The 27,551-nt window shown below is 38.3% G+C and overlaps 3 protein-coding genes across 4 annotated transcripts; 1 reads left to right on the top strand and 2 right to left on the bottom strand.

Annotated features, from left to right (window-relative positions):
- Window positions 1-258: 258 nt before the first annotated feature.
- On the bottom strand, window positions 259-13,535 carry LOC104108778 (mitochondrial import inner membrane translocase subunit TIM44-2). 2 transcript variants are annotated; one of them, XM_009617899.3, is made up of 14 exons: window positions 13,298-13,535; window positions 13,068-13,189; window positions 10,662-10,745; window positions 10,449-10,524; window positions 9,261-9,305; window positions 8,731-9,168; window positions 8,565-8,633; window positions 8,273-8,337; window positions 8,117-8,185; window positions 7,963-8,035; window positions 2,533-2,637; window positions 1,655-1,726; window positions 1,399-1,461; window positions 259-733 (listed from the first exon to the last, which is right to left on the bottom strand). In XM_009617899.3, the coding sequence occupies exons 1-14, from the start codon at window positions 13,397-13,399 to the stop codon at window positions 602-604; spliced, it is 1,515 nt and encodes a 504-aa protein (XP_009616194.1). In that variant the 5' UTR covers window positions 13,400-13,535; the 3' UTR covers window positions 259-601. The 2 variants fall into 2 exon arrangements, with proteins under 2 accessions (XP_009616194.1, XP_009616195.1); XM_009617900.4 differs by having other exon boundaries at window positions 13,322-13,534.
- Window positions 13,536-15,507: 1,972 nt separating this feature from the next.
- Window positions 15,508-17,412, top strand: LOC104108779 (LOB domain-containing protein 20). The gene is made up of 2 exons (XM_009617901.4): window positions 15,508-15,937; window positions 16,712-17,412. Exons 1-2 carry the CDS (start codon window positions 15,563-15,565, stop codon window positions 17,078-17,080), a joined length of 744 nt encoding a protein of 247 aa, XP_009616196.1. The 5' UTR covers window positions 15,508-15,562; the 3' UTR covers window positions 17,081-17,412.
- Window positions 17,413-26,441: 9,029 nt separating this feature from the next.
- On the bottom strand, window positions 26,442-27,023 carry LOC138905701 (uncharacterized). Its single transcript, XM_070194222.1, has one exon. It carries the CDS (start codon window positions 27,021-27,023, stop codon window positions 26,442-26,444), a length of 582 nt encoding a protein of 193 aa, XP_070050323.1.
- Window positions 27,024-27,551: the final 528 nt, after the last annotated feature.

The following is a 27,551-nucleotide window of genomic DNA, read 5'->3' on the forward strand; positions in this document are numbered from 1 at the left end:
TCTGTACCCAATTTAACAAGGAATAAACGTACTTTTTCTTTTCCTCAAAATATTAGGATTGGACTTTCTCACCTTCCAATTGAATTGTACGACCTCAAATTTTTAACAAGTATCTCTTGGACTTCAATTAAAATAAATGATCATTTTTCTCTTTATTCATAATTTACTTTCAATCCATTAATAAGAGATTACACAAGTATCACCAAACCTTAGGAAGCTCACACAATTTTTTTTCTAAATTTTCTGGATTCATGCATATCACAAATTACAAAAGCTCATAATAGTAATTTAAAACAAAGTTGGAAATATATCAGTGTAATTTGCCCTCTAGGCACTAATCTCAACTTCCTGGATACAATAACTACATAACTAACATGAATATTCTATTTATTCAGTGTTCAAACTTGGAACTTCATGTAATGTGAAGGGGCTGCTCAAGTACATTCACAAGAATGGTAAAAAAACTCCTAACAAATTAATTTGAATACATCATGATTCCGGTCCAACTGTGGAAAAGGTAAACGCTTGTTGCAAAAACTTTTCTGCACGAATCAGTGCCAGAACATGAGGAAAGCGCTCCCATGATCAAGCAAAAAGTTGATTAGATAAGAGCTGCAACACCAAATTGTTGCATCTCTCTAAGCCTCCAAATAGGGTGGATAGCTCCTTCTCCGAGTTCTTCTGCTTCTACTAGTTGCATAGCCCAAGCGTAGTATACAGTGTGTATTGTATCCTAAACACAGCAAGAAATTTTGGCCATACCAGGGTTAAAAATCAGATTCTGAAGTCATAGCTTTGATGATGAGTTACTGCAGATTGATCTATAGCAGATTCCAGTGTATCAGAAAAAAATGTTAAAATTAAATTGATCTATATGCAAAGGTGGACTTGTACAGATAATTTACCATAGAAAAACAAAGATGTTTCAACAAACGAATCTTGTCTAATGAATAAGCTTTTTAAGTCATCAAATTCAGAAATTCTTGATCGCTGCTTGTTATCAGCGGTAAAGTTGTCTCGGCGTGACCTATAGGTCACGGGTTCGAGCCGTAGAAGAAGCCACTAATGCTTGCATTAGGGTAGGCCCCCTTGGGTGCGGCCCTTCCCCGGATCTTGCACGAATGCGGGATGCTTTGTGCATCGGGCTGCTATTTTTTTTTTACTTGTCAACATCTTTAGTTTACAAGTGGTAACGTGCTTTCACTTATGATGATCACACTAGTTAACATAGAAAAATGACAATTTGGCCACAGGGATTGAATAAGGCAAATTTGACATCAAGAAGTTTGTGCATGATGCAATTCGATACGAAATACCAAATTGACCAGCAGGGTCAATTAACTGAATAGTCAATGTAGGACATGAGAATAACAATATAGAAAAGGGGATAAAACTTACCTTTCCCCCTTCTTTAATTGAACCAAGTTTATCACGTATGCAGTAGACCTGTTGCGTTTGGAACTGTGAAAATTAACCAAGATTACTATCAGGGTTTCTCCATCATTCACATACACTATATGCTTGAGGTCATTGTTAGGTACAAAACCCTTTCAAGAGGTGCATTGGTCCAGACATCAAAAAAATGAGGAAAGATGCTTACCGCCAACATGATTATGTGACTGTACATCAAAAAAGAATAAGGAGAGATGCTTACCGCCAAAATGATTATGGGACTGTCTCCCATCATTTTTGTCTCCCGTACTTCAACATCCGAAATATGTAAAATCTGCATGAATAAGAGAGAGAAAGAGAGGTTAACCATATAGTAGTATGGATAGAAGCACAGAAATATAAAAGTTGCATCTGTCCAACACCACCCTTTTCTTTTGGGAAGGGGGAAGAGCGGAAACTCATTTTCAGTAGGGTTATGAGATTCCTAGTAGCACGGGGAGAAACCACAGGAGAGGAAAACGGAAGCTTGATACTAGAGAAACCAATTAGTACTGAACTCAAGCTATTCAACCCCCTTGATGTAGTATACCATGGGATGCAAAATGAGAGGTCACAAGTTTCATGCAGAATTTCCAGTTTTAGCATCTTTCCGACGGCGAAAAGTGGAAATCTGGGATGACTTCAAATCAAGGCCACTGGACTATTGCAGAAATGCAGTATCCAATACTTAGATCAAGATCAATAAGAAACAGTAAACAGCAGTACGCAGAGTGAGCAAAAACTGTTAACTAATGACGGCCTATAACCTCCAAAGAAACAAAAATAGAGCATATAAAAAAACAAAAAAAATGGCACCCTACAAAGTTCTAGATTTGTTGAACAGGTTTCATGACAGAAGTCAGATAATTCTAGTCAAGGATAAGTGCATGGATCATGAGCATAAATCATCTACAGCAGTAAGAAAAGTGTCTCAAATATTTTTAAATTCCCAAAAAATTCTAGTTCTATTAAATTTTACTAGCTTTTTGTCTTGTCTGACATGCTCATAGAAATCTATGAGAATGGATTTGTAACACAGAAAGTTTGAGCAGAGGAGCACACTTCATTTATTGTTAATACAATAACTTGCATTTTTCTTACCTTGTTATCAAAAATGATACCCTGGCTATCAAAAGCTTGATGCTCTGCTTTACACCGCTCAATTACCTCATTGCTGCAATATTTCTTCAACGCCTCTGTATCTCCCTAACGACCCAGAAAGCAAGATATCGTTGAAAGAAGATGAAAAACGTAAAATATCAAGTATATCAAGATGAAAAGATTCAATTAGTAAAAGACAATATTGTGCTTGGTTCAAGGAAGGAAAAGGGAGGGTAAGGCAAAAAGATGGATCTATTGATTTACTCCTGAAGTATTTATCTGTCCCTTGAGAGTATATTAAACCTGTCTGACGGGTCGGGATGGCCCGGTTCCAGACCGGCCCGGTGGTAAAGGGGCCGGACAGGGGTGGGCTTACCGTTTAACCGGCCTGTGCCGGTGGGGTTTTGGATACAGGTTAACCGGACCGGTTAAAACCGGTAATGTCTTGTCAAATTTGAACCGGTGGACCAGAGGACTTTTGAAATATGATAGTACTGGAGGACTTTTGAAATATGATAAAATAAAGGACCATGAGGAGTTAGCAAAAATGATTGCATTGGGTTGTCTACCTTTTTTTTTTTGCTTCTTCATCATATTTTGTTATTTATATTCAAAGGATTTATAATCCTTTATTTAAAGGTATCCCCAGAAGTACTTGTAGATCTGATATCTTTAGGCTTCATGACTATATCAGACATAAATACGTTATTTGTTTGACCACCTTCCTTGTAAAGTTTCTCTAACTTCTGATATTGGTCATGCTGTTAATGGAAATGATTATTTGACAATTACATGTCACTGGATTAAGGGTGGCAAGTGGGCCGGTCCCGGGCCTAAACGGGCCAAACGGTCCCGAGCTAAACTTTCTTTTTGTAGGGACCGGCCCGGGACCAGTTAGTCCCGGGCTAAACGGTCCCAGCCCGCGGGCTAAATGGGCTAAGTGGGCCCAACAGATTTTAAAAAAATAAAAAAATAAATAGATATTAGAGACAAAAGGATGCTAAAAAAAATATCTAAGGCAATGCTTTGTAAATTTTATTATGGAATTGTGACCTAAATTTTATTTAACATCCTAAATTTTAATATTCAATATTTAATATCGAATATAACTTTTATATATATATATATATATATATATATATACACACTATACTATATATACATGTTTTATCGAATATAACTTATATATATTATACTATACGTACATCTTATATAGCTTATATACTATACACTTAGTATAGTATAGTATATATATATAAGTTATATTCGATATAAGATGTATATATAGTATAGTGTATATATATATATATATATATCGATATAAGATGTATAATATATAAGCTATATATATATATACTAAGTGTATAGTATATAAGCTTATATAAGATGTACGTATAGTTTTTTTTTTTTGATTTTGCATCGGGTGTCCGAGTCTCTTTGAGCCCCGACTAATCCCGGGGGTGCACAGGCCCTCGGCAAGGAGTTTCCGCAAGTGCACCACGGTTAATTCAGGTTTTACCCTGAACGATGGCCCTCAGAAATTGTTTGCACCCAGTGGGTTTCGAACTTGAGACCTTGAAAGGAAGCAAACCCCAAGGCTCAAGTCAATTGCCACCAGGCCAACCCCTGAGGGTTAAGATGTACGTATAGTATATACATATAAGCTATATATACATCTTATATAAGATGTATATATAGTATAGTATATATACTAAATGTATAATATATAAGCTATATATATATATATATCGAATATAGCTTATATATTATACACTTAGTAACAATAAAGTAAGCAATATTAGCAATTATAGAAGAAAATTAGAGAGATTGTGATAGATTAATGATTTTGTAAGAAAAATGAAAGAATGAGGGGGTATTTATAGTTGAAAATAGGGAAAAAAATATAATTATAAAAAGTTTGGGGTTAAAACAAAGTTGGGGGGTTAAATAGCTATTTTATAAATAACCAACGACTATTTTTGACAGCCCAATGGCTATATTTTTTTTAAAATATAGTCGTTGGGACCGTTTGGCCCGCTAAGGGACCGGGCCGATCCAAATGGTCACGGGCCTGGCGGGCCCAAAGCACAGGAACGGCCCACGAGACCGGCCCACTAAAATCGGGCCTAACGGTCCTGGCCCGTTTAGCCTGCGGTCCCGGACCGGCCCACTTGCCAGCCTTACACTGGATAGATGATAATTTTTGTATGCAAAAACGAATTATCGCTTTTAAATATGATGAAGATAAGAGTCATATTGTTGTTTTTATAAGTACTACTATTTGCGAAGTTGTTGCATTTTACAATCATAATAAAAAAGTATTGTGTATGTCTTTTGATAATGCTTCTAACAATAATGATGTTATTTCACTATTAAAACTGCATTTGCAACCACCACTTGATGATATCTTTCATGTTAGGTGTGCATGTCATGTATATAATTTAATTGTTAAAAATAGTCTTGATTTATTTTCGACTAAGATTACTCATGCTAGAAGAGCAGTTGGTGTTATTCAAGGAAATAATAAACAATCTAGAATTAAGGAATTTAAGGCTAAGTGTACCGAACATAACTTTAACCCCGGATTCATGCCAGATGAAATTGTTACTAGGTGGAACTATACATACTTATTTTTAAGATGTTGCTACAAATATAGATTGCCTATAACTGAAGTTGCTAATGCACATTGTACTGATCCAACCCATATGTTAACAATTCATACTTGGGAGGCCATGAATGATGTTAAATTTTTACATAAATTTTATATAGCTACTGTTGAGTTTTCATGAGCTTATTACCCTACTGTTACTATGGTTTTAGTATATATAGCTGAAATTTCTCTTCTACTCTCTGATTTCAAGAAGAAAGAAAAATATAAGGATGCTGTTGAAAAAATGCAAGCAAAATTCAAAAAAAAAAAAATCTTTCCAATTCCTCCTATTTACTTAATTGGTGTTGTTTTAAATTCTTCTATTAAGATGTCTAATTGTCACCAATTAATCAGTGCTTTAGATACTTAAATGGAGATTGGACCAACTAAAACCCTAAATATATATTCTTGTATGAACAAGCTAAATGATTATTTACAACAATAATATCATTATTATGCAAATTTAATTGACAATGCTGCTAATGGTGTAGGAAATGTTAATCCCACTTTTCATTGTACTGCTTCTACTTCAACATCTGCTACTATGGATGAAGAGAGGACCTTGATGGTTTTAATATTTGGTCTACATTTCCTTCCACTCAAATCAGTAGCAGGAACATTGATGAACTTCAATTCTACTTGCAAAAGCAAACGGAGCCTCGCACAAAGGAATTTTCACCGTTGGTATGAAAATTAAAAGCAATTTCCTGTTCTTTCGGCAATGGCTCGAGAATTTCAACTGTTGCATCAGAGAGCGCATTTAGTCAAGACAACAGCTACGAGACACCCGTAACTCATTGCAAGCAATGCTTTGGAAGTTCTAGTATGTTTGGAGCGAAGAAATCAAGGACGTGAAGATGTTGATAAACCAAAAGACGAGGAACTTGAAAATATATTAACAAATGGTAACCCATCTGAATTCAACACTCCAGAAGATGGCCAAGAAGTTCATATTGACTATGAAGAACTTACTAGGGCAATGCAAAACCTTTGAAGTTTGAAGACTATATTTAATAATTCAAATTTACTCTTTTTTCTTTAATTTAGTTGTTGTAAAATGTAAACTTTAATTTGCAAATTTAAATTAAAAAAAGAACTTGCAAATTATAAGTTAATTATTTTTCATGTTCATTGTATTATCTTAAATTCTTAAGGGAAAAGGGTCAAAAATATCCCTCTACTATTCAAAAATGTTCATTTCTACCCTCCGTTATACTTTTGGTCCACAAAAGTCCCCGGCATCATAAAACTTGTGCAAAAATACCACTTTGCCGTTAAGACCCTCCACAATGACGAAATTATCCCACATGGCTTGACATATTGCTGAGGTAAATGCCACATAGAATGCCACCTCATCGCACCTATCCATTTTACCCCTCCTCTACTTTTTTCCCAACCACCACCAACATCACCCCCTCCTTCACCGCACCTATTCTTCCACTACTATCAAACCACTAGTCTTGACCACCATTCTTTCACCAAAAATCAAATTAAATCGAAAGTTTTGATTTTTTTGTAATAGACTAAATCAAACTGAATCAAATTGTTGGCAAGCTTCTTGGAAGAAGTTTTTGATAGACATGATGTACTTAACCACAACTCATATCGTTGCTAAGGTAAATGTGGTTAGTCATAACAAGTTTGATTTTGAGGTGTCATTGTTGAAGAAAGACTTCAGAAACTTTCTGCCCAAGTGAAAATGCCTGCAACTTCAAAATTGCCTTCACTAAACCTCTTCAATCAGCATGTTTCTCTTAAGGGAAACGAGACTAGAGCAAAACTGGGGCAAAAGATTGGATAAAGAAATTCCAATAGATTGTTCTCTTCTCATGCTCTCTGATATAGTTTAGCATTTATAAAGAGATAAAAAAATTAAAATTTTCGATTGAGTCTGATATTTGGTAAAGGAATGATGGTCAAGACTAGTGGTTTTGATGGTGGTGGAAGAATAGGTTCGTGGTGAAGGAGGAGGTGATTTTGGTGGTGGTTGGGTGAAGAGGGAGGTGGTGGTGGAAGAAGTAGGGGAGGGGGGAAAATGGGATAGGTGCGATGAGGTGGCATGCCACATGGCATCCACCTCGGTGATATGTCATGCCTCGTGGAATCATTTTGCCATGGTGGAGCGTCCTAACGGCATAGGGGTATTTTTGCACCAATTTTATAATGTCGGGGGCTTTTGTGAACCAATAGTATAACGGAGGGTATATGTGAACATTTTTGAATAGTAAAAGGGTATTTTTGACCCTTTGCCGAATTCTTAATGAAATATTCAAATTTAAGGCTTTAAAGCCTTTGAATTTTTTATTCAAACATTCTTTTTATAAGTTAGTTTTTAGTGCTTTACATTTTTACTTTATCTTAATATAAATTACGATTGTTATACAAAATGCAATAAAAAAACATAATAATAATAATAACAATAATAAGCCGCCAGGCCTGGTACCGTTCCGGTTCACTTTTCCACCGATAAGACCGGTAATTTAAAATCGGTAGCCGGACCGGTACCGAGACCGGGCGGTCTCATATTCCTCTAGCCCGGACCGGACCGGCCTGGCCCCCTAACACCCATAGGTTATATAGTCAAGACATATACTTTCTCCTCTCTGTCCAACTTCGAAGGGGTTTAAAGCTAGACGTGGAGAGGTTGCACCACTCACTCTTAGTTGTGGACCAAACAAATGACTAACCCATACCCTTCTTTCTGCCTCTCCCATTTTCACCCACACACAAAATATAGTGTAGATGTGTCTATAAGCTTTAATGAACTTGTGCATACTTACTTTGAAGAAAGCTTCAAGAACTGGTCGAATCACTTCTTGAACCTCAGCAACAAATTCAGGTAAAGAGAACAACCTTCACAAAACATATTTCAAATTTCTTAAACAAGCCAAAAATGATAATGGAAAATCAAGCAAAAGAAGGCTGTAATCATACGGATCTCTGCGGCGAATCTCTTTAAATGACATTGCAGCTGGTGATTCTCCCCTCACAGTTTCATTTAAACTGTAACATTAACATGGAAATTATAAGCTGATCTTAAATTGAACTCTACCCGCAACACAGCATTAATATTGGAATGTGTAGTCATACTCTTGGATTTTGTGAACAACGGGATGATCACTTGTTTCCCATCTCTCACGAATATCTTCTGCAATCTGTCATTCGGCACATAAATATTTAAGATAACTTCATATTAAATTAAATCCAGATTTACTACTTCTGCTCTTAGCTAAACGTTTTATGCTAAAGAATATTCACCTATAAACACATTCCATATCACGCCATGCAGATCCTCATTGGATAAAATATAACAGGGGGAAAAAATTAAATGAAAATTATTACCAGCAGAAAAGATAAAATTCTACTGAGAATCAGAAAGTACCTCCTGGCTTCTTGTTACAACAGGTTCACTCATGCCAGTGAAGCGCTTAAAAAGAGGGTGACCTTGCATCTGAGAATAATAAAAACTCATGGAAAACTAAGGATTACAAAAGGTAAAAGACAAGTTCACCTGCATTTCAACAGGGACTAATAAGTAAGAAAATTACTTTATCCTTGAATGCCTCCCATTTCTTATTCCATTTCGATTGCTTTGACGGTAAGACAGCAACATCAGTCCTTGTGCTTCTCTCAAAGTTTGCTGAAGTTTCTTGTGTGGGAGCAGAATATTCGAGGCGCTTTCTCTTACCTGGAGTACCTTTCAACTCATCCAATATGATGCCATATCCCTTCTTGGCTAAGTCAATAGGCTTTGCTTCTTTAATTTTCTGGAAGGCTGGTGACACTTTTGATGATAAGGATGAAGCAGCAGACTTAACCTTGCTATAAACTGATTCTGCACTATCACTGGAACCGGATTGCTGCTGTTCCTGTTGATTTTTTGCTGATGCAGACTCACTACTCTCATGGGTATTTGAACTAGAAGTATGTGAATGACCACTTGATCCTGGAGCTTCTTGCTTCCCCATCCCAAAACTTTCTTTGACCTAAATACAAATCTGGGTTAACTATCATCTCTTTAAAGAGTTGACCATAATTGGGAAATGTGCTAAGAAGAGCTAGGTGAAAATTTACCAACCTCCTCTTTAGTAGCAGAAATTTTTTCCTCCACATTGGAAAAAACCTACAAGATAAATTACATGAACTCAAAAGACAGTGACTAGAACTTAATAGTTTTGAAGGAACTTTCATGATTCGGAGATTGAAAGATCAATATCTTCGTTAGAGTTCTTGGAAAGGAACTCAGCTACCACACAAGAGGAAGATACAATTAGATGGAATAGTGACAGGAAAAAGCTTCACAGGATAACCTAATGTACAAGTCTCATGTTTTGCTGCATAGCAGTGCATGGTGCTTGACACAGGATAACCTATGTAGAAGACTTTATTGCAAATAATAATATTGCTAAATAAAAGGGAAAAAACCCATGTACAAAAGGATCCAGCATGTGTAAGAGATGATACATTTGTGAAACAGACGTTGGAATTGTGAGTCACTACTCACCTATTTATTCACTAGAAGGCTGCGAAGGAATTGTGGGACATGCTTTTCAACTTGTTCTTTACTAAATAAAAGGAAAAAATCCCAATATACAAGAGGATCCAGCATGCGTAAGATATGATACATGTGTAAAAAGAGAAGCGGGAATTGTGAATCACCTATTTATTCACTGGAAGGCTGTAAAGGCGTTGTGGGGCATGTTTTTCAAATTATTTGTAACAGAGGCCATGCACAAATCTCTAAAAGCAGTCTATAGCTGCTGACAGGGAGAAAAAAAGGGAAGCTCAATCGCAAGATAAGGGGAACTGTACTAGCATGTATTATATGGACAAAATGGAGGAGAAAGAAATCAAGGATGTTCTCAAAGTGTTTACACTCCATATATACATTGAAAGCTAAATGACTAGTTAATCTAACTTGGTGGTGCAATTTAAAGTTTGTAAAAGATGTAATGACTGGACTTCATTAGCTCCCTTCATTTTTAAAGGGAGACGGAGGTGCTTTTTTTTTGTTATTGCATTCACTGGATCCCCCTTAACAAAAATTTATTATTTTATCAGAAAAAAGGGCAGCAGATTAACAAGAGTTAACTTGGGATACCATCCAAATACCTAGAAGAAGCTTTGCACAGCCATGAACAGCTGCTAAAACAGTCTTGAAGAAAAACACACGCTTGGCAGCATTCATTTTGGATAATCTCATTCATGATTCAGCAATCAAATATTAGACCAGCACCAGAGAGACTGATGGAGGTTGCACTATTACCTTTTTTGCCGTAGCTTCAGCCTCGGTCCAAACACCATCCACATGCTTGTAAAGCTGCTCAGTTGTCTGCTTCGTTCTGCATTCGCCAGTTCACCATTTCAGGGTCCCCATTGGAAGTTCTGCCAGCCTTGACATACAACAGTATGTCTCAGCCCCTTAAGGAAAAGGCTAAAACTACTATAAAATTATATTTACAGGAAATCTAAAAGACACCTTGTTTTAAGATCTTCCTTCACCCCTTTCAACTCCTCTGCTTTCTCCTTCAGTACCTTGACCGACTGTTTGAATTCTTGATTTCTGCAGCCATAAGCATTGAGGAATAAGCCCAATGACACCCAATAAAGCATTAGAGCAAATAGATAGAAAGGGCGACACAAAAAGTTAAACTTTTACTAGTCATAACATTGAGAAATAATTGCATTCTCTACCTTCTCACTTCTAAAGATACCAACATGTCCCCATAGTCCCATACCACCCACCCCCAAAAAGGGAAAGAAAGAAAAGAAAAAAGAAATGCTCAGAATCAGGTTACTCATACTGCATTTCGACAGATCTTCTCAAGAGTTTAGTGCAGCAAAAGTTTAAAACAGTGCACCAAATATGCTCAGGAGAATCAACTACTACTCATTAACAAATCTAGAGTAAAAATTTGCCATCAAAGTGTTCCATATTAATAAAGTGGCACGAGCATAGCAAAATTTGTCCAACAATTGCAACTCCTGGAACGAAATGAAATGAATGAAATTTGAAGAGAGGATTAAGGCTAGGAAGATCATTAATGGCAAAAAAGTGAAATGGAATAAAATATGACAAAAGGAGATAACAATACTATATTGTTCTATAGAATAGTCGATGCTTGTGGGACATAGTCGATGCTTGTGGGACATACAATTACATTGAAAGGATTAAGATTGATGGCTTCAAAGTTTCATAGGAGAGACATTAGAGAGGGAATAATCCTATTAATGCAAGCATTTGTACATTGAGAAGGAGATTTGAAACCACAGCTGGATAAAGTTCCCTTTCGAATTATTAGTTCTGATGAAAGGAAAGCGCTTGCAAGACCTTTTATCATGGATGAAATGATGGAGGAAATGAGGATTTGTGGGAGAGACAAGGCACAGGAACCTGATAGTAAACCTAATTCAGATAGTTTGCTAAATATTTGAAATGAATGGATGACTTTCATATGAAGCAACTAGCCCTTTATTGAGTACGCATGCAAACAGGGATTATGAAGAAAAAAGACGACTTCACGAGATTCATTGGCTTCGCCATTGGAAATGGCTAAGTTTGGTTGAATATGTGGCATTAAGACGCAATCTATGTCCATTGGTGTTAGCTATTGGTAACGATAGGATGCACTTGTGGGCTTGCAGCTGACATGATCATAGAAATCATTCAAGGAAATTACTGGAAGTTTAGCTCGTGAAGAGCTATTCAGATTGAGTATCCGAGGAAGTGGAAGTGTCCAAAAAGATGTTTTACAGTTACACTGAGGAGGAATGTGGGAAGGCTAGGATGGTATAAAGAGGGTCTGCATTTATATTTTCATAATACTCTTATTCCTTATGTCTACCTAATTGAGGAGATAAGAAGCCAGGGTAGAAAGAGATTTTAATACTAAAGCACCGAAGAAAGTTGCGACTTTTACATGGGCGTGTCACCTGGAATGCAACACTTACAAAGATAATCTCATAAAGAAGAAAGAGATTTCTTTAAGTTGAAGATTTATGTGCCAAGGGCTCCGAGCATATGTCGTTAACTTGCTGTAACACTATAGAGTAGCTTCATAGTATTTGTCAGTTGAGTTCTCTCAATGTAACGTTGATTGGGCAGCGGGAACCCCAAAGATAGTGTTGGAGACTATGGAAAGATGGAGAATTGGGAAGTAAAGAGGCTTGCACCCAAGCGTCCATTATGCTTTTTCTGGAACATTTGGAACCAAAGGAACTGGAGGATGAATCAAAGCAAACTTAAGATATATAAATATCTCGTTTTTATCCATATATACTTAGGCGTGGAGAATTCCTTTGTATAGATAGTTGGGTGGGCTTTAAGGGAGATCAAAGTACCTACATACCCCAATTTTTTTTATATTTGTGGCGCACCTTAGCGAATTAATGAAATGATATCTGATTTATACAAGAAATATCCTAATAGCAACTCCTCAAACCATGACTTTGAGCTAGATATGGCAAGCCCAACATTGATCACTACAAAAAGGAACTTCTAATTTGCACCCAAGGATGTGGCCTAGCGGTCAATGAAGTGGAAGGTGAACAGGTTGAATCTGAGCGGATGCAAAAACAACTAGGTGATTTCTTCCAATCTGCCTAAAGCAGAGTTACCCGATACCTACCATAATGGGAGGTAGCAGATACATGGTAGAATTAGTCTACCATGTGCAAGCTAACCCGGACTCCACTGTCCTTTAAAAAAAAGAAGCTTTTAATTCTCAGTATTAAAATTTCCCAGCTTGCACAAAATCCATTTTTTCTTCTTTAATACCATTATCCAAGAAAAAAATGATAAAGCTACAATCATTCAACTTTGAAAACAGATAACTACGTAAAAAGCTACAGCACTGAAACAAAAAGCATACCAGATAGCAAATACCTGTCAACTTCGCCTTTAACCTTCTTGGAGAACTCATTGAATACACCAAAATTACGAATGCCCAGATAATGCCTATCTGCTCCAACCAACCTCAAATTTGTTGCAATTCTACCATAAACCACCTGTACAACACAATTTTTTTTAAAAAAAAAACACTTTTCTAAAAGAACAAACTAAACCGATTAAACACAAATTCAATAGCTTCACAATCAAGAAAGCAAACAGCTCACCACCCCCCACCCCCAAACAAGAACCTGTTGTGGTGCTAATATTCGGCGGAAAATAGGTTGTTTAGAGATAAACAAGTCCCGCACAAGCTTTCTGCTGGTCATTTGGAGCCCTTTGTCTTGTTTTTTTGAAGGAAAAATACAATTTTTCTTCTTCTTGTGTCTTAACCTACGAAGGTCTGTAGTAAGCTCTGTCTTCTTTTCCTGCCCTAATAGGAGAATAAGGTTTGGGCCGCACGAGAAGCACCAAAAAGTAACCACGATTTATTATATTTTTAAAAAAGAATCATATACTCCTCCATTTTAATTTTAGTTTACCTGTCATACTTGGACTTAACACGCAATTTAAGAAAGAAATAAAAATTATTAAAATTTATAGTACTAAATATATCAATATGTCATAATATTCGTATAGTTATAAAAAATTTACTGAGAATAAAATAAATATTTTAATGTTAAATTATTTTTAGTAAAAATTTACTTTTTTTAAAAGAATAAAAAATAGTGTATCAGTTGAGGGAGTATAATTTCATGAGAAAATTTTAGCAAATCTCAGCTCAGTTGATAAATTATTCCTCCTGTTTCGATATTCGAACGTCGGCTTTCCTAAGGGGAATTTTTGTATTATAGTATAATTTTGCTAACTTCATTTTACCTTTTCTAGCATTAGAGTAAACTACACTATCACTATGGCATTAAACGCAATTGGTTTTACAATATGAGATTGTATTTGTGTATGATATATATATATAGAGAGAGGTGATAAGCATTAAGTGATATTGAAAATTTTGAGTTATCCACTATCCGATTATAGTATAAAGGATGTTTAGAATAATTCCCTCTACTAATTAAGAAATAAAGAAATCATGCACTTTGATTTATTAACTAGTTATTTGTAATACACATTTAATTTTCAGTCATAAAATTATACTTGTCGAAAATCTTTCAAATAACTTATGTTGATGTACTGGCTTGTAGGGCTTTCTCCGACCCAACAAAAGGCCTCATAACGGATGATTTAACTTTGTAGCGATCATCTAGACACCTCTTATTAGTAGAGATCCTAATTTGTTATAAATAAAATAATTTGCACCATGACAATTGATGTTTACCCATATTTTAAATTATTTAGTTAATTATAAGAACGTGAAACAAAAAAAAATACCAATTGAAGCAGCAGTCTTTTTCAATGGATTTCTTTCTTGGAAACCTCCAAAAATAATCGAAGCTTAAAAGAACCAAAACTTTTTAGAAAATAAAATTTTAGTATATGGTAGGTGTAAGGTGATTATGCAATCTAGCTTTGTCACAACTGCAAAGAAAACATGTACTAACTAGTGTAAGTATTGATTTCATGATATGTTAACTAAATACGTCTGGTTTCCACCTTCCCACACGCCACGGGCAGCAAAAATCTTGTGTCCTCCCTTTAGAGACAGCTCCTCCCATGATTTCCCTCCTCTGACAAAACTCCCCAACCTCCCACGTACTATCCTATATATGTTATACTATTCTAACAACAAAAACAACAATTACGCCTCAATTTCAAGTAGTTGGATCCAATAATATACTCCTTCTATTTAAATTTAGATGACACATTTCGTTTATCGAGAGTCAATTTAACTATATTTTAAAGCTAAATTGGATTAGTTTAACTAAGTATTTTAAAATTAAAATTTAGATATATTCAACAACTATGCGAAAAATACTATAAGATATAATTTTTCTCATGTCAGTATGATAAAAATATACATTTTAAAATATTGGTGGAACTTAACACCGTTTAACTCTCAATAAGAGAAATGCGACATCTAAATTGAAATATATATTTATAAGTTTATTTCAATTTAATATTATATAAAATAAGTTAAAATTAAAAAAATACTACATAAAGTTTTTATATATATTTACTTACATAAATTTCTGATAAAATTAAAAGAGTAGCAGAAAACATTGGATCTAAAATAATAATAAGAACATGACTAGTTAGATTAAATTAAAACTAAGTGCACATGTAGTAACATTCTCTTTGCACGTGTTCCTCACACTCAAGAAGTACAGTCCTATTTCCCCTTCCCCTACAACAAACCCCCCACGCCCCATATTTCTCAGCTCTCACCAACCTTAACGTCTCTACCTTTGCCAACCCTTCACGAGACTTACATGCATTTCTTCATTCTTATAAAACACAAGTCTTTTAACACCCTTTTTCTTTTACTATACTACGTACTAACTAAATTCTCACTCTCCATTTAGCAAAGCCACCATATGGATGAGCCATCAAGTGATGGCACATCGGAGAATCGACATAAGGGCCCTGGAAAACGTGCTACCGGAGCCGTGGAGCCACTAGCTTCTACAACACTTCTGACTTCCACGGCTCCTTGTGGTGCATGCAAGTTCTTGAGAAGAAAATGCATCAGTGGGTGCATTTTTGCACCCCATTATGGCTCCGACCAAGGCGCGGCTCGGTTCGCGGCCGTGCACAAGGTGTTTGGAGCCAGCAATGTGTCTAAGTTATTGTTGCATATTCCGGCTAACCGGCGCCATGATGCGGTGGTCACTATAACTTATGAAGCTCAGGCTAGACTCTCGGATCCTGTTTATGGTTGTGTTTCGACCATCCTTGCTTTGCAACAACAGGTTCAGTACTTCTAGATATATTCTTTATTGATGTGATAATTTGTCATGATTCTGATGGTAACATTAGTTATTTAATATTTTGGTTTTTATTTCTGTTAATTGTAACAACACTTTAACTTTTGAAGTAACCTTTTTCCTGTAGAGAATAACAAATTTTCAGTCTAATTTTTTGGAACGTTAGACTATTCCAATTGGGTCGGCAATGCTAACTGCTAATTAAGTACTATCACGATTTGTCATTTCCTTGATGAATAGTACTATATTTATTTATTTATTTGGTTCAAAACAACTACTACTAATATAAGGCTTGTTTTAAGGTAAATGGATGGAGTTAAAATGATCCAAGTTATTTTTTGACAGTAAATAGTGGAGGTTTCCAACCTTCGCAAATTACAATTTTAACCTCTCAAATTATCCTCTTTTTTTTTTTTGTAGTGACTCCACACCAAGGAACTAAATTCATACATTGGTAATAATGAAAATGATTTCTAAAAAAGCCGGACCATGAAAAGATTATTGAATTCTTAAATAATTTATAACTGCGATATACAATGACTTAACTTATTTACACTAATAATGTAAATAAAATTATAGATTGTCAATGGTTTTTACCTGGTTGTAGAAGGTTGGTAACTTTCTTTAATTTCTAAGTAATTACTAAATTGGCCTAAGTTATCGGTAATGTTATAGGGCACTTTGATTTAATATTGTAAAAAGCTATACATCATCAATATGGGACTGATATGAACAAGTACAATTGCATGAATTTTGTAGGTGGCATCCTTACAAGCAGAGCTAGCAGTAGTGCAGACACAACTAATAAACAACAGATATGCAATGGAAAATGCTTTACAAACTTCACAACAACAACATCATCTTCAGCAGCAACAACTCCACCAAGAACATCACATTGCAATTCTACAGCCAACTTACTCAAACAATTCTTCTGTTTCAAACAACCTCATCAACAACATTAACAGTGCTAATACTTTCAATTCCACTGCTTTTGATCAGCTGCCTGATGATTCTTGTGCTACAAATGTCCCTAATAATTCTCCAAGTTTTGATCCCATTCATCAAGAGGATGAGGAGGAGGAAGAGAGTCATAATCCTATTGCTTTTACTAATCAAATGTTTCATTGAGTGAGAGGTCCACTAGAGATACGAAATTATATTATTGAAGAAACAACAAGATCTCTCGTTCGTCCTTTTCAGGCTAACGGTTTGGGAAAAAAAAATACTCACACACACCTCTTAAAGTCTTGTTAACATTTTGCCAATAACTGAGATGTTGTACCATGTCGATAGAAAGTTAACTATATATACGCTATATACTGGTAGTAAGGATTTTCATTGTTGAATTTCATTTTAAGCTTTCTGTTGTTTTACCACAAAAATAATGAGGGGTGAGAAGTGAGAAGCATATTTCATGTTCATCTTCAAATGAAAAAAAAAGGAGCCGTTGCTTTGTATGATCTATAGCTCTGGAGTTCAAACCGTGGAATTAGTCATTGATACTTGTATCGCGACAAACTGGCGACATCACACCCTCTTGGGGTGGAGCTCTTCCCCGAACATTTTTTTTTTTCTTCAAATAAAAGATGTTTCATATCCCCCTTCCCCTTGGGTTGGGGTGGAATATTTTTATTTTTCAATATGAATAGCACAATTGGTCAATTTAAGTTTTCTGATCCTTTAAAATTACAGAATATTGTTTTAAAGATTTTAAAAATAGAGTTCTTCTGCAAAATGATAGACTATATTTGCTTTCTAAGCGTGAAACAAAGTAATCTATTGGCTAACAAATTTGTATACGGTCGAAATAGATTTCGGCTTTCGTACGATTGATCGAGGTCGAAATATAATGGATCGAAGAAAGTCTTTATAATATCGAGATGGGACCAAAGAAGGCACGAACGAGCTTCGATTTTCGGGGACAGATCAAGCACCGAGTTCGAAGTCATTATCGATCTCGGGTCCGAATCAAACCATGGTGAGATGTTACGGAATCGAGCTTAAGGAGCAAAGGTCAATCGATACCGAGCCCGAGTCATTACCAAACCTCGAGTCAGCATCGAGCTCAAGTCCGCGTCAAGCTCTAAAAACAATACCGACCAGCACCGAGTCCGATCAAGCTCGAGCTTACATACAAGAGCCGTTGCAACCGCATTTAGGGAGGGAATCTCGGCGGAAATTAGGGAAACGTTGATTTATCATGGGTTCCCCACTATGTATTTTTAATTATATCTAAAGTAGGATCCTCCACTATAAGGAGGATGGTTATATTTCTGTACAACATGGTTCTCTGCCTACATTGTAACAAAAAACACCATACACTCCTATATTGAAGAGTTATTCTTTTGATCTTCATAAATTGATTCATCTTGCTTAGTCCTAAAAATCATCTTCTTTCCAACCTTGTCTATTTTGCATTCTTTGGTAATCCATATTTGATATTTCTATTTATCCTTATGATTTGTATTAAGTTATATCACATATCCTTAGAACTACGTATAAATTCAACTTTATCCGTTTTTCGGGTAAACAGTTTAGCGCCCGCCGTGGGGCTAAGGATAACAGTGATTATTTGATACGAATCTGCAAAAATACACCGTTTTGCGCTTGTTTCCGGAAGTGTCTTTGATTTCGGATTAGCAACGACTAACTATCAATAAATGGCCTTACCTATCGACAACGAAGCTGGTCTTCAAGATGAGAACAACGACTTGGTACCCAGTACCGAAAAACCGATTGTCAACGATGTTAGGGCTCGAATCGAAGTGCCGATAGACATTAATTCGCATATGGCCATTGAGACGAACTTACATTCTGAACCTGAAAATAGCATTCATGGTGGCACTCGATCTGCAGCTCGAGATACCAATAACGTCGAGGAGAACGGTATCGGCTTGCGCATGATTTTCGAAATGTTGCAAAATCAACAGGCAGCAATAGCTTGGTTGCAGAGTCAAACCCAGATACCGAGCAGGCCGGAGCCCAGTCAACCTCGAGAAATCGCCCATGCAACGGAACCAGCTATAATAAAATCAAATGAGCAGGAGTCGAGGACTAATCCCGAAATTGCTAAGATGTTCGAAGAACTGACCAAACGAATAGAATCGGGAGAAAGGAGGATCGAAGCAAACGATAAAAAGGTGGAAACATATAACTCCCGGGTTGATCAGATCCCGAGGGAACCATCGATATTGAAGGACTTAGATTCCAAAAAAATCGTATAAAAGTCTTCCCCCCCCCCCCTAACCAAGCGCGGCTCCTAAACCAATCCCAAAGAAATTCCGCATGCCCGAGATTCCTAAATATAACGGAACTACCGACCCAGACAGACATGTCACCTCATACACATGTGCCATCAAGGGGAACGACCTTGAGGATGATGAGATCGAATCTGTATTACTAAAGAAATTCGGTGAAACCCTGTCAAAAGGAGCGATGATATGGTATCATAATTTACCATCTAATTCTATCGATTCCTTTGCTATGCTTGCAGATTCCTTCGTAAAAGCACACGCCGGGCCATAAAAGTCGAAACCAGGAAGTCAGACATGTTCAAGGTAAGACAAAAGGATAACGAGATGCTGAGAGAGTTCGTATCTCATTTTCAAATGGAACGAATGGATCTGCCACCAGTCACAGACGATTGGGCTGTTCGGGCTTTCACTCAAGGTCTGAACGAACGAAGCTCGACATCCTCGCGGCAGTTGAAGCATAACCTGATCGAGTACCCAGCTATTACTTGGGCCGACATGCATAATCGGTACCAATCAAAATTTAGAGTCGAAGACGATCATTTGGGATCTGAACCCGTTGTTCGAAGGGATGCCAATCGAGAACAAGTTTCGATCAGGGACCGATACCGACCGTATAGTGGGAACCACCGAATCAATGAATCAAGATGTAACCCCAGACAAAGCAACAAAAGAAGCGATCGAGGTCAAAGGTCTCGGGGGCTGATGAACAGAAATAGGTTCGACGGGCCTACAGGATCTAAAGAAGCACCACGGTTACCGGAGTATAACTTCAGCATCGATGCATCCACCATCGTGTCAGCTGTGGGACGCATCAAAGACACTAAGTGACCTTGACCCATGCAGACTGATCCTGCCCAGAGGAATCCTAATCAAATGTGTGCGAATATCATGGCACACATTGCCACAGAACGGAAGATTGCAGGCAACTAAGAGAGGAGGTAGCTCGGTTATTCAATAAAGGGCACCTTCGAGAATTTTTAAGCGATAGGGCCAAGAACCATTTCAAAAATAGGGATTTCGCAAACAAAATGAACAAGAAGAACTACAGCACATCATCCACATGATCATCGACGGTGTCGATACCCCTCAAGGGCCGGTGCTTAAACGCGCTAAGACATCGGATATGAGAGAAAAGCGACCTCGAACTCAGGATTATGCACCCATAAGAACTTTGTCCTTTAATGATGAAGATGCAGAAGGAGTCATGCAACCTCATAACGATGCACTGGTAATATCCGTACTTATGAATAAAACTAAAGTTAAGCGTGTGTTAATTAATCCAGGTAGCTCGGCCAATATTATTAGATCGAAGGTTGTAGAACAACTCAGTATACGGGACCAGGTCGTACCCGCGACCCTAGTTCTGAACGGATTCAATATGGCATGCAAAACCACCAAATGCGAGATAATTCTACTGATAAACGTGGTCGAGACCATCCAGGAAATGAAGTTCCATGTAATCGATGGTGACATGAGGTACAACGCCCTTTTTGGAAGGCCATGGATCCACAACATGAGAGATGTACTGCCAACCCTACACAAGGTTCTTAAATTCCCAACATCGAAGGGAGTCAAAATAGTGTACGGAGAACAACCGACCGCAAGAGAAATGTTTGATGTTGAAGAAGCAATTCCGATATCCTCACCTTCGTCAACAAAGGGGTCGGACTCAAAAGAGGAACGAGATGCCAAATAACAATCACAGACATCAGTTTTAACCCTACTAGAAAATCAGAAGATCGATGAAGATGATGATTAAAGGATCCCTCGATCATTCATGGTTCCCGATGATTCCGATGCTACCCAATCAACGATTGAAGAATTGGAGCAAGTCATACTAATCGAGCACTTGCCCGAACGAAAGGTATACCTGGGAACGGGATTAACCCCCGAACTTAGGAAAAAGCTTATTTAATTTCTTATCGATAACATAGATTGTTTTGCTTAGTCCCATTTAGATATAACAGGGATCCCGTCGGATATAACGACGCATCGGCTAAGCTTGGACCCTAGGTTCAAACCGGTGAAGCAAAAGAGAAGACCCTAGTCCGAGGTAAAGCACGCATTCATAAAGGACGAGGTAACTAAACTTCTCAAAATATGATCCATTCGGGAGGTGAAGTATCACGAATGGTTAGCCAATGTAGTTGTAGTCCCTAAAAAGGGGAACAAACTTAGAATGTGTGTAGATTATAAGGATTTAAACAAAGCATGCCCCAAAGATTCTTTTCCGCTGCCCAACATCGACCGCATGATCGATGCCACGGCCGGCCACGAGGTCCTTACTTTTTTCGATGCCTATTCCGGGTATAATCAAATCCAAATAAACCCGGAAGACCAGGAAAAGACTTCATTTGTTACCAAGTATGGAACACATTGTTATAATGTGATGCCCTTCGGGCTAAAAAATACAGGGGCTACTTACCAATGCCTAGTAAATAAAATGTTCGAGGAACAAATAGGTAAATCAATGAAAGTTTATATTGATGACATGCTAGTTAAGTCCCTGCGCGCAGAGGACCATTTGGCTCATTTGCAGGAAACATTCGAGATTTTAAGGAAATACAACATGAAGCTCAACCCCGAGAAATGTGCTTTATGGTATAAAATCGGAGGATCGAGATCAACCCCGATAAAATAAAAGCAATCGAAGACATCACCATCATGAACAATGTAAAAGTCATGCAGAGGCTAACGGGACGGATTGCCGCCTTAGGCCGATTCATTTCAAGGTCGTCAGATCGAAGTCACAAATTTTTCTCTCTACTCAAAAAGAAGAATGATTTCGCTTGGACCCCGGAATGCCAACAGGCATTAGAGGAATTGAAGAGATATCTATCGAGCCCACCACTGCTTCATACTCCAAAAACAGACGAAAAACTTTGCTTGTACTTGGCAGTATCGGAAATCGCGGTAAGTGATGTCCTAGTTCGAGAAGAGGAAGGTACACAATTTCCCATGTGTTATGTAAATCGAACCTTAAGAGAAGCGGAAATTAGATATCCACACTTAGAGAAATTGGAACTTGCACTGATAAGCGCCTCTAGAAAGTTAAGACCATACTTTCAATGTCACCCCATATGTGTATTAACCACTTACCCACTTCCTAATATTTTGCATAAGCCCGAACTATCATGCCGATTGGCCAAATAGGCAGTCAAACTCAGTGGGTACGATATCGAATACCAACCCCGCTCGTCCATCAAGTCTCAAATTTTAGCAGACTTCGTGGCCGATTTCACGCCAACCCTCGTACCCGAAGTCGAAAAGGAACTCTTGTTGAAATCGGGTACATCATCGGGTGTATGGATCATTTTCACGAATGGGGCTTCGAATGTGAAGGGGTCCGAGTTAGGCATCGTTTTAAAGTCGCCTACGGGTAGCACTATTAGGCAATCTATCAAAACTACTAGATTGACTAACAACGAGGCCGAGTATGAGGCCATGATTGCAGGTCTCGAGCTAGCTAGAAGCCTGGGAGCGAAAATCATTGAAGCCAAATGTGACTCTTTACTGGTGGTAAATCAAGTAAACAAAACCTTCGAAGTTCGAGAGGATAGAATGCAAAGGTATTTGGACAAACTGCAGGTCACTTTGCACCATTTCAAAGAGTGTACTTAACAGTATGTACCACGAGAACAAAACGGTGAGGCCGATGCACTTGCAAATTTGGGATCATCGGTCGAGGAAGACGAAATAAGCTCGGGGACTGTCGTTCAACTCTCGAGATCTGTGATCGAAGAAGGTCATGCCGAGATAAAATCTACAAGATTAACCTGGGATTGGAGGAATAAGTATATCGATTATTTGAAGAACGACAAGCTCCCATCGGACCCTAAAACTTCGAGGTCCCTACAAACCAAAGCTGCTCGATTCACATTGACTGCATATGAAACATTATACCGAAGGATATTCGATGGACCATTGGCAGTATGCTTAGGTCCAGGAGACACTGACTACATCCTATGTGAGATTCACGAGGGTACTTGTGGAAATCACTTCGGTGCCAATTCATTAGTCCTAAAAATAATCATGGTGGGGTATTATTAGAATGATATGGACAAAGATACAAATGAGTTTGTTCGAAAATGTGACAAATGTCAAAGGTTTGCACCAGTGATCCATCAACCCGGAGAGCAACTTCACTCAGTCCTATCCCCATGGCCATTCATGAAATGGGGAATGGATATCGTCTGCCCTCTACCATCGGCCCCAGGTAAAGCTAAGTTCATTTTATTTATGACTGACTATTTCTTTAAATGGGTTGAAGCACATGCGTTCGTAAAAGTAAGAGAAAAAGAGGTTATAAACTTTATCTGGGATCATATCGTATGTCGATTCAGGATACCCTCTGAAATAGTGTGTGACAATGGGAAACAGTTTATCGAAAGCAAAGTGACGAAATTCCTCGAAGACCACAAAATAAAAAAGATATTATCAAAATCATATCACCCTAGTGGGAACGGACAGGCCGAATCAACGAACAAAACTATCATTCAAAACCTAAAGAAAAGGTTGAATGATGCTAAGGATAAATGGAGAGAAATTCTACCTGAAGTTCTTTGGGCATATCGAACAACATCAAAATCTAGTACGGGGGCAACCCCGTTCTCCTTAGTATATGGCTCTGAAGCCTTGATCCCAGTCGAAGTCGGGGAACCCAGTGCCAGGTTTCGATATACAACAGAAGAGTCGAATCACGAGGCTATAAATACTTGCCTCGAATTATTGGATAAAAAACGAGAAGATGATCTCATCCAATTGGCCGCCCAAAAACAGCGGATCGAAAGGTACTATAATCGAAGAACCAATCTTCGCCATTTTAAAATCGGGGACTTAGTGCTAAGGAAAGTCACCCTCAACACCCGAAATCCAAATGAAAGAAAACTGGTCCAAACTAGGAAGGACCATATCAGGTTCTCGAAAACGTCGGTAAAGGATCCTACAAGCTCGGTATTATAAATGACAAACAACTGCCAAGCAATTGGAATGTGTCGCACCTAAAACGATATTACTTTTAAGGTACGACCCTCTCATATTTGTTTATATTTCGAAACTGACCCTTGCAGGAGTCCGATTAGGAACAAGGATGGATCATTCAACACGAAGCCTTAGGTCTGAAAGCACGCGTTGCACTTTTTTCCCCTTAGACCGGTTTTATCCCAAATGGATTTTTCGACAAGGTTTTTAATGAGGCAACCATTGATCGTGCTAACTTAGAAGCAATCCAACAGTATCCAAGGCCTCTTTACAATCAACCTCGAATACTGGCGGGGCACTATCCTGAAATATATCAAGTGTTCATACAAGAAAGTTACTTCATAACAACAGGGTTCCGATAGAAAATATTGTAAGAGCCAAATGGTCGAAACGAACCATGCTCGTCTAGGTTGCTCGATCCCTGGTACATAACATAATCACATGTATAACGACATGAAAAGAAACTTCTTTGCCCATATCTCGTGTCTTACAACCTATCCTCAATTTCATGATCTACTACGCAAACAGGTTCAAGGACCGACCATTACCCCCACAAATCGGGGACTGTCACTCGACTTTTAAGCCTACGGGCTACTCTTATTTTGAGTTCGAGAAATCACTCGCTCAACCATTAAGCCTAGAGGCTACATTACTTCGAGTTCGAAATCACTCACTCGAGTACTAAGCCTACGGGCTACATTACTCCGAGTTAGACATCACTCACTTGACTATTAAGCCTACGGGATACATTACTTCGAGTTCGAAATCACTCACTTGACTACTAAGCCCACGGGCTACATTACTTTGAGTTCGAAAATGCTCACTCGACTACTAAGCATACGTGCTACATTACTTTGAGTTCGAAAATGCTCACTCGACTACTAAGCCTATGAGCTACATTTCTTCGAGTTCGAAATCACTCACTCAATTATTAAGCCTACGGGCTACATTACTTTGAGTTCGAAATCACTCACTCGACTACTAAGCCTACAGTCTACATTACTTTGAGTTCGAAATCACTCACTCGACTATTAAGTCTGCGGGCTACATTACTTTGAGTTCGAAATCACTCACTCGACTATTAAGCCTACGGGTTACATTACTTCGAGTTCGAAATCACTCACTCGACTATTAAACCTACGGCTACATTACTTCGAGCTCGAGCAAGGCACTCACTCGAATACTAAGCCTAGGGGCTACTCTTATCTTGAGTTCGAGAAATCACTCTCAACTACTAAGCCTACGAGCTACATTACTTCGAGTTTGAAATCACTCACTCGACTATTAAGCCTACGGGCTACATTACTCCGAGTTCGAAATCACTCACTCGACTACTAAGCCTACGGGCTACATTACTTTGAGTTCGAAAATGCTCACTCGACTACTAAGCCTACGGGCTACATTACTTCGATTTCAAAATCACTCACTCGACTATTAAGCCTACAGGCTACATTACTTCGAGTTCGAAATCACTCACTCGACTACTATGCCTACGGGCTACATTACTTCGAGTTCAAAATCACTCACTCAACTATTAAGCCTACGGGCTACATTACTTCGAGTTCGAAATCACTCACTCGGCTATTAATCCTACTGGCTACATTACTTCGAGTTCGAAATCACTCACTCGACTATTAAGCCTGCGGGCTACATTACTTCGAGTTCAAAATCACTCACTCGACTATTAAGCCTACGGGCTACATTACTTCGAGTTCGAAATCACTCACTCGACTATTAAGCCTACGGGCTACATTATTTCGAGCTCGAGCAAGGAACTCACTCGAATACTAAGCCTACGGGCTACTCTTATCTTGAGTTCGAGAAATCACTCTCAATAATTAAGCCTACGGGCTACATTACTTCGAGTTCGAAATTACTCACTCGACTATTAAGCCTACGGGCTACATTACTTCGAGTTCGAAATCACTCACTCGACTATTAACCTACGGGCTACATTACTTCGAGTTCGAAATCACTCACTCGATTACTAAGCCTACATGCTACAATATTTCAGGTTCGAAATCACTAAGCCTACGGGCTATATTACTTCGAGTTCGAAAATGCTCATTCGGATATAAAGGCTACAAAGTTCGAATCCGATCAAATTGCCTAAAGGCTTATGAAAACATTCATAAGGCATGAATAAAATGAAGTCTTCATAAGACAGAAAATAAAACAAAGGCAAGACGGGAAAAAAAAGATATTTGTATATATTTGCAAGATTGTTTGCAACATCCTAAATAGAAACTAAGGGACTAAGTTTCTTGGTTATCCCCGGGGGCGGTCTCTTCTCCATCGGGCTCCTCCCTACTCTCAGACCCGCTCTTGCTCCCATCATCATCATCATCATCATCATCGGCATCATCGGAAGCTAAGGCTTCAGCATCGGCTTCGAGCTCTTTAGCCCTTTTTATCTCTTCAGTGAGGTCGAAACCTCGAGCATGGATCTCCTCGAGGGTATCCCTCCGAGATCGGCACTTAGCAAGCTCAGCAACCCAATGCGCTCGAGTGTTGGCGGTCTCGGTTGCCTCTCTTGCTTGTATCTGAGCAGCTTTAGCATTGGCCCGATAAACGGCCACGAATGCATCCGCATCGGCCTTTGCCTTTTTGGCGTCATATTCGGCCTTAGCAAGTTCAGATGCCAACCGAGCCTCGAGCTCCTCTATTCTTCTTACTTGAACCGAGCTTTTCTCCTTCATACTTTGAAGCTGGTTTTCAACCGATGATAATTGGGCTCGAGCGGCCTCTTTCTCTGCAGCAAAGAGGTCCATACCATCTTTCCACTTCAAAGACTCCGCTTGTATCACATCTACCTCCTCATAGAGTTTCCCGATCATCTCAATTTTCTATTGCAGCCGTGAGACCGAAAAATTAGCCATCGTTCCGGTATCAAGCCCATAGGCTTTTAAATGTATCATTACCTGCTCAGACAGATCGGTCTAATCTTGGTGAGCCTTGGCCAACTCAGCTTGGAAATCTTTGATTTCCTCTCCCATTTTCCCTAAGTGGAGTTTAAGGGAGTTCCTCTCCTCCGTGACCCGTTGAATATCGATCTCAAACCGATGCAGCTCAGCTCGAGACCGAGAACATGCTTCTCGATTAACCACCACGGCCTGCGAAGAAAGAAGAAAAGAAGTTAGGAAAGAATAAAAAAACATAAAAATTAATATCAACAAAAAGAGTTAAGAGCTTAAATGATTTAGAGCTAGGTGAACTTCAAAGAGAAAGCCCGATACATCACTAGGGCTAGCAGCATCCTCGACCCCCGTAAACAGATCACGGAAAGGGTCCTCCCCTTCATGAGACCGGCTCATCTCGAGGGCCCCCAAAGCTTGGGCTTCACGAATAGCCCCTTCGGATAAAGG

The sequence above is a fragment of the Nicotiana tomentosiformis genome, chromosome 1 (genome assembly GCF_000390325.3).
Source record: "Nicotiana tomentosiformis chromosome 1, ASM39032v3, whole genome shotgun sequence".
In the NCBI taxonomy this organism is placed as follows: domain Eukaryota; kingdom Viridiplantae; phylum Streptophyta; class Magnoliopsida; order Solanales; family Solanaceae; genus Nicotiana; species Nicotiana tomentosiformis.

Coding starts and splice junctions, on each gene's coding strand:
- LOC104108779 (XM_009617901.4), top strand. CDS start 15,563: ATGGATGAGCCATCAAGTGATGGCACATCGGAGAATCGACATAAGGGC. Junction 15,938..16,711: donor TCCTTGCTTTGCAACAACAG/GTTCAGTACTTC, acceptor TGAATTTTGTAG/GTGGCATCCTTACAAGCAGA.
- LOC138905701 (XM_070194222.1), bottom strand. CDS start 27,023: ATGATCGGGAAACTCTATGAGGAGGTAGATGTGATACAAGCGGAGTCT.
- LOC104108778 (XM_009617899.3), bottom strand. CDS start 13,399: ATGACCAGCAGAAAGCTTGTGCGGGACTTGTTTATCTCTAAACAACCT. Junction 9,169..9,260: donor TTTCTGCTACTAAAGAGGAG/GTTGGTAAATTT, acceptor ATTTGTATTTAG/GTCAAAGAAAGTTTTGGGAT. Junction 1,462..1,654: donor GTCCCATAATCATTTTGGCG/GTAAGCATCTCT, acceptor TAATTTTCACAG/TTCCAAACGCAACAGGTCTA.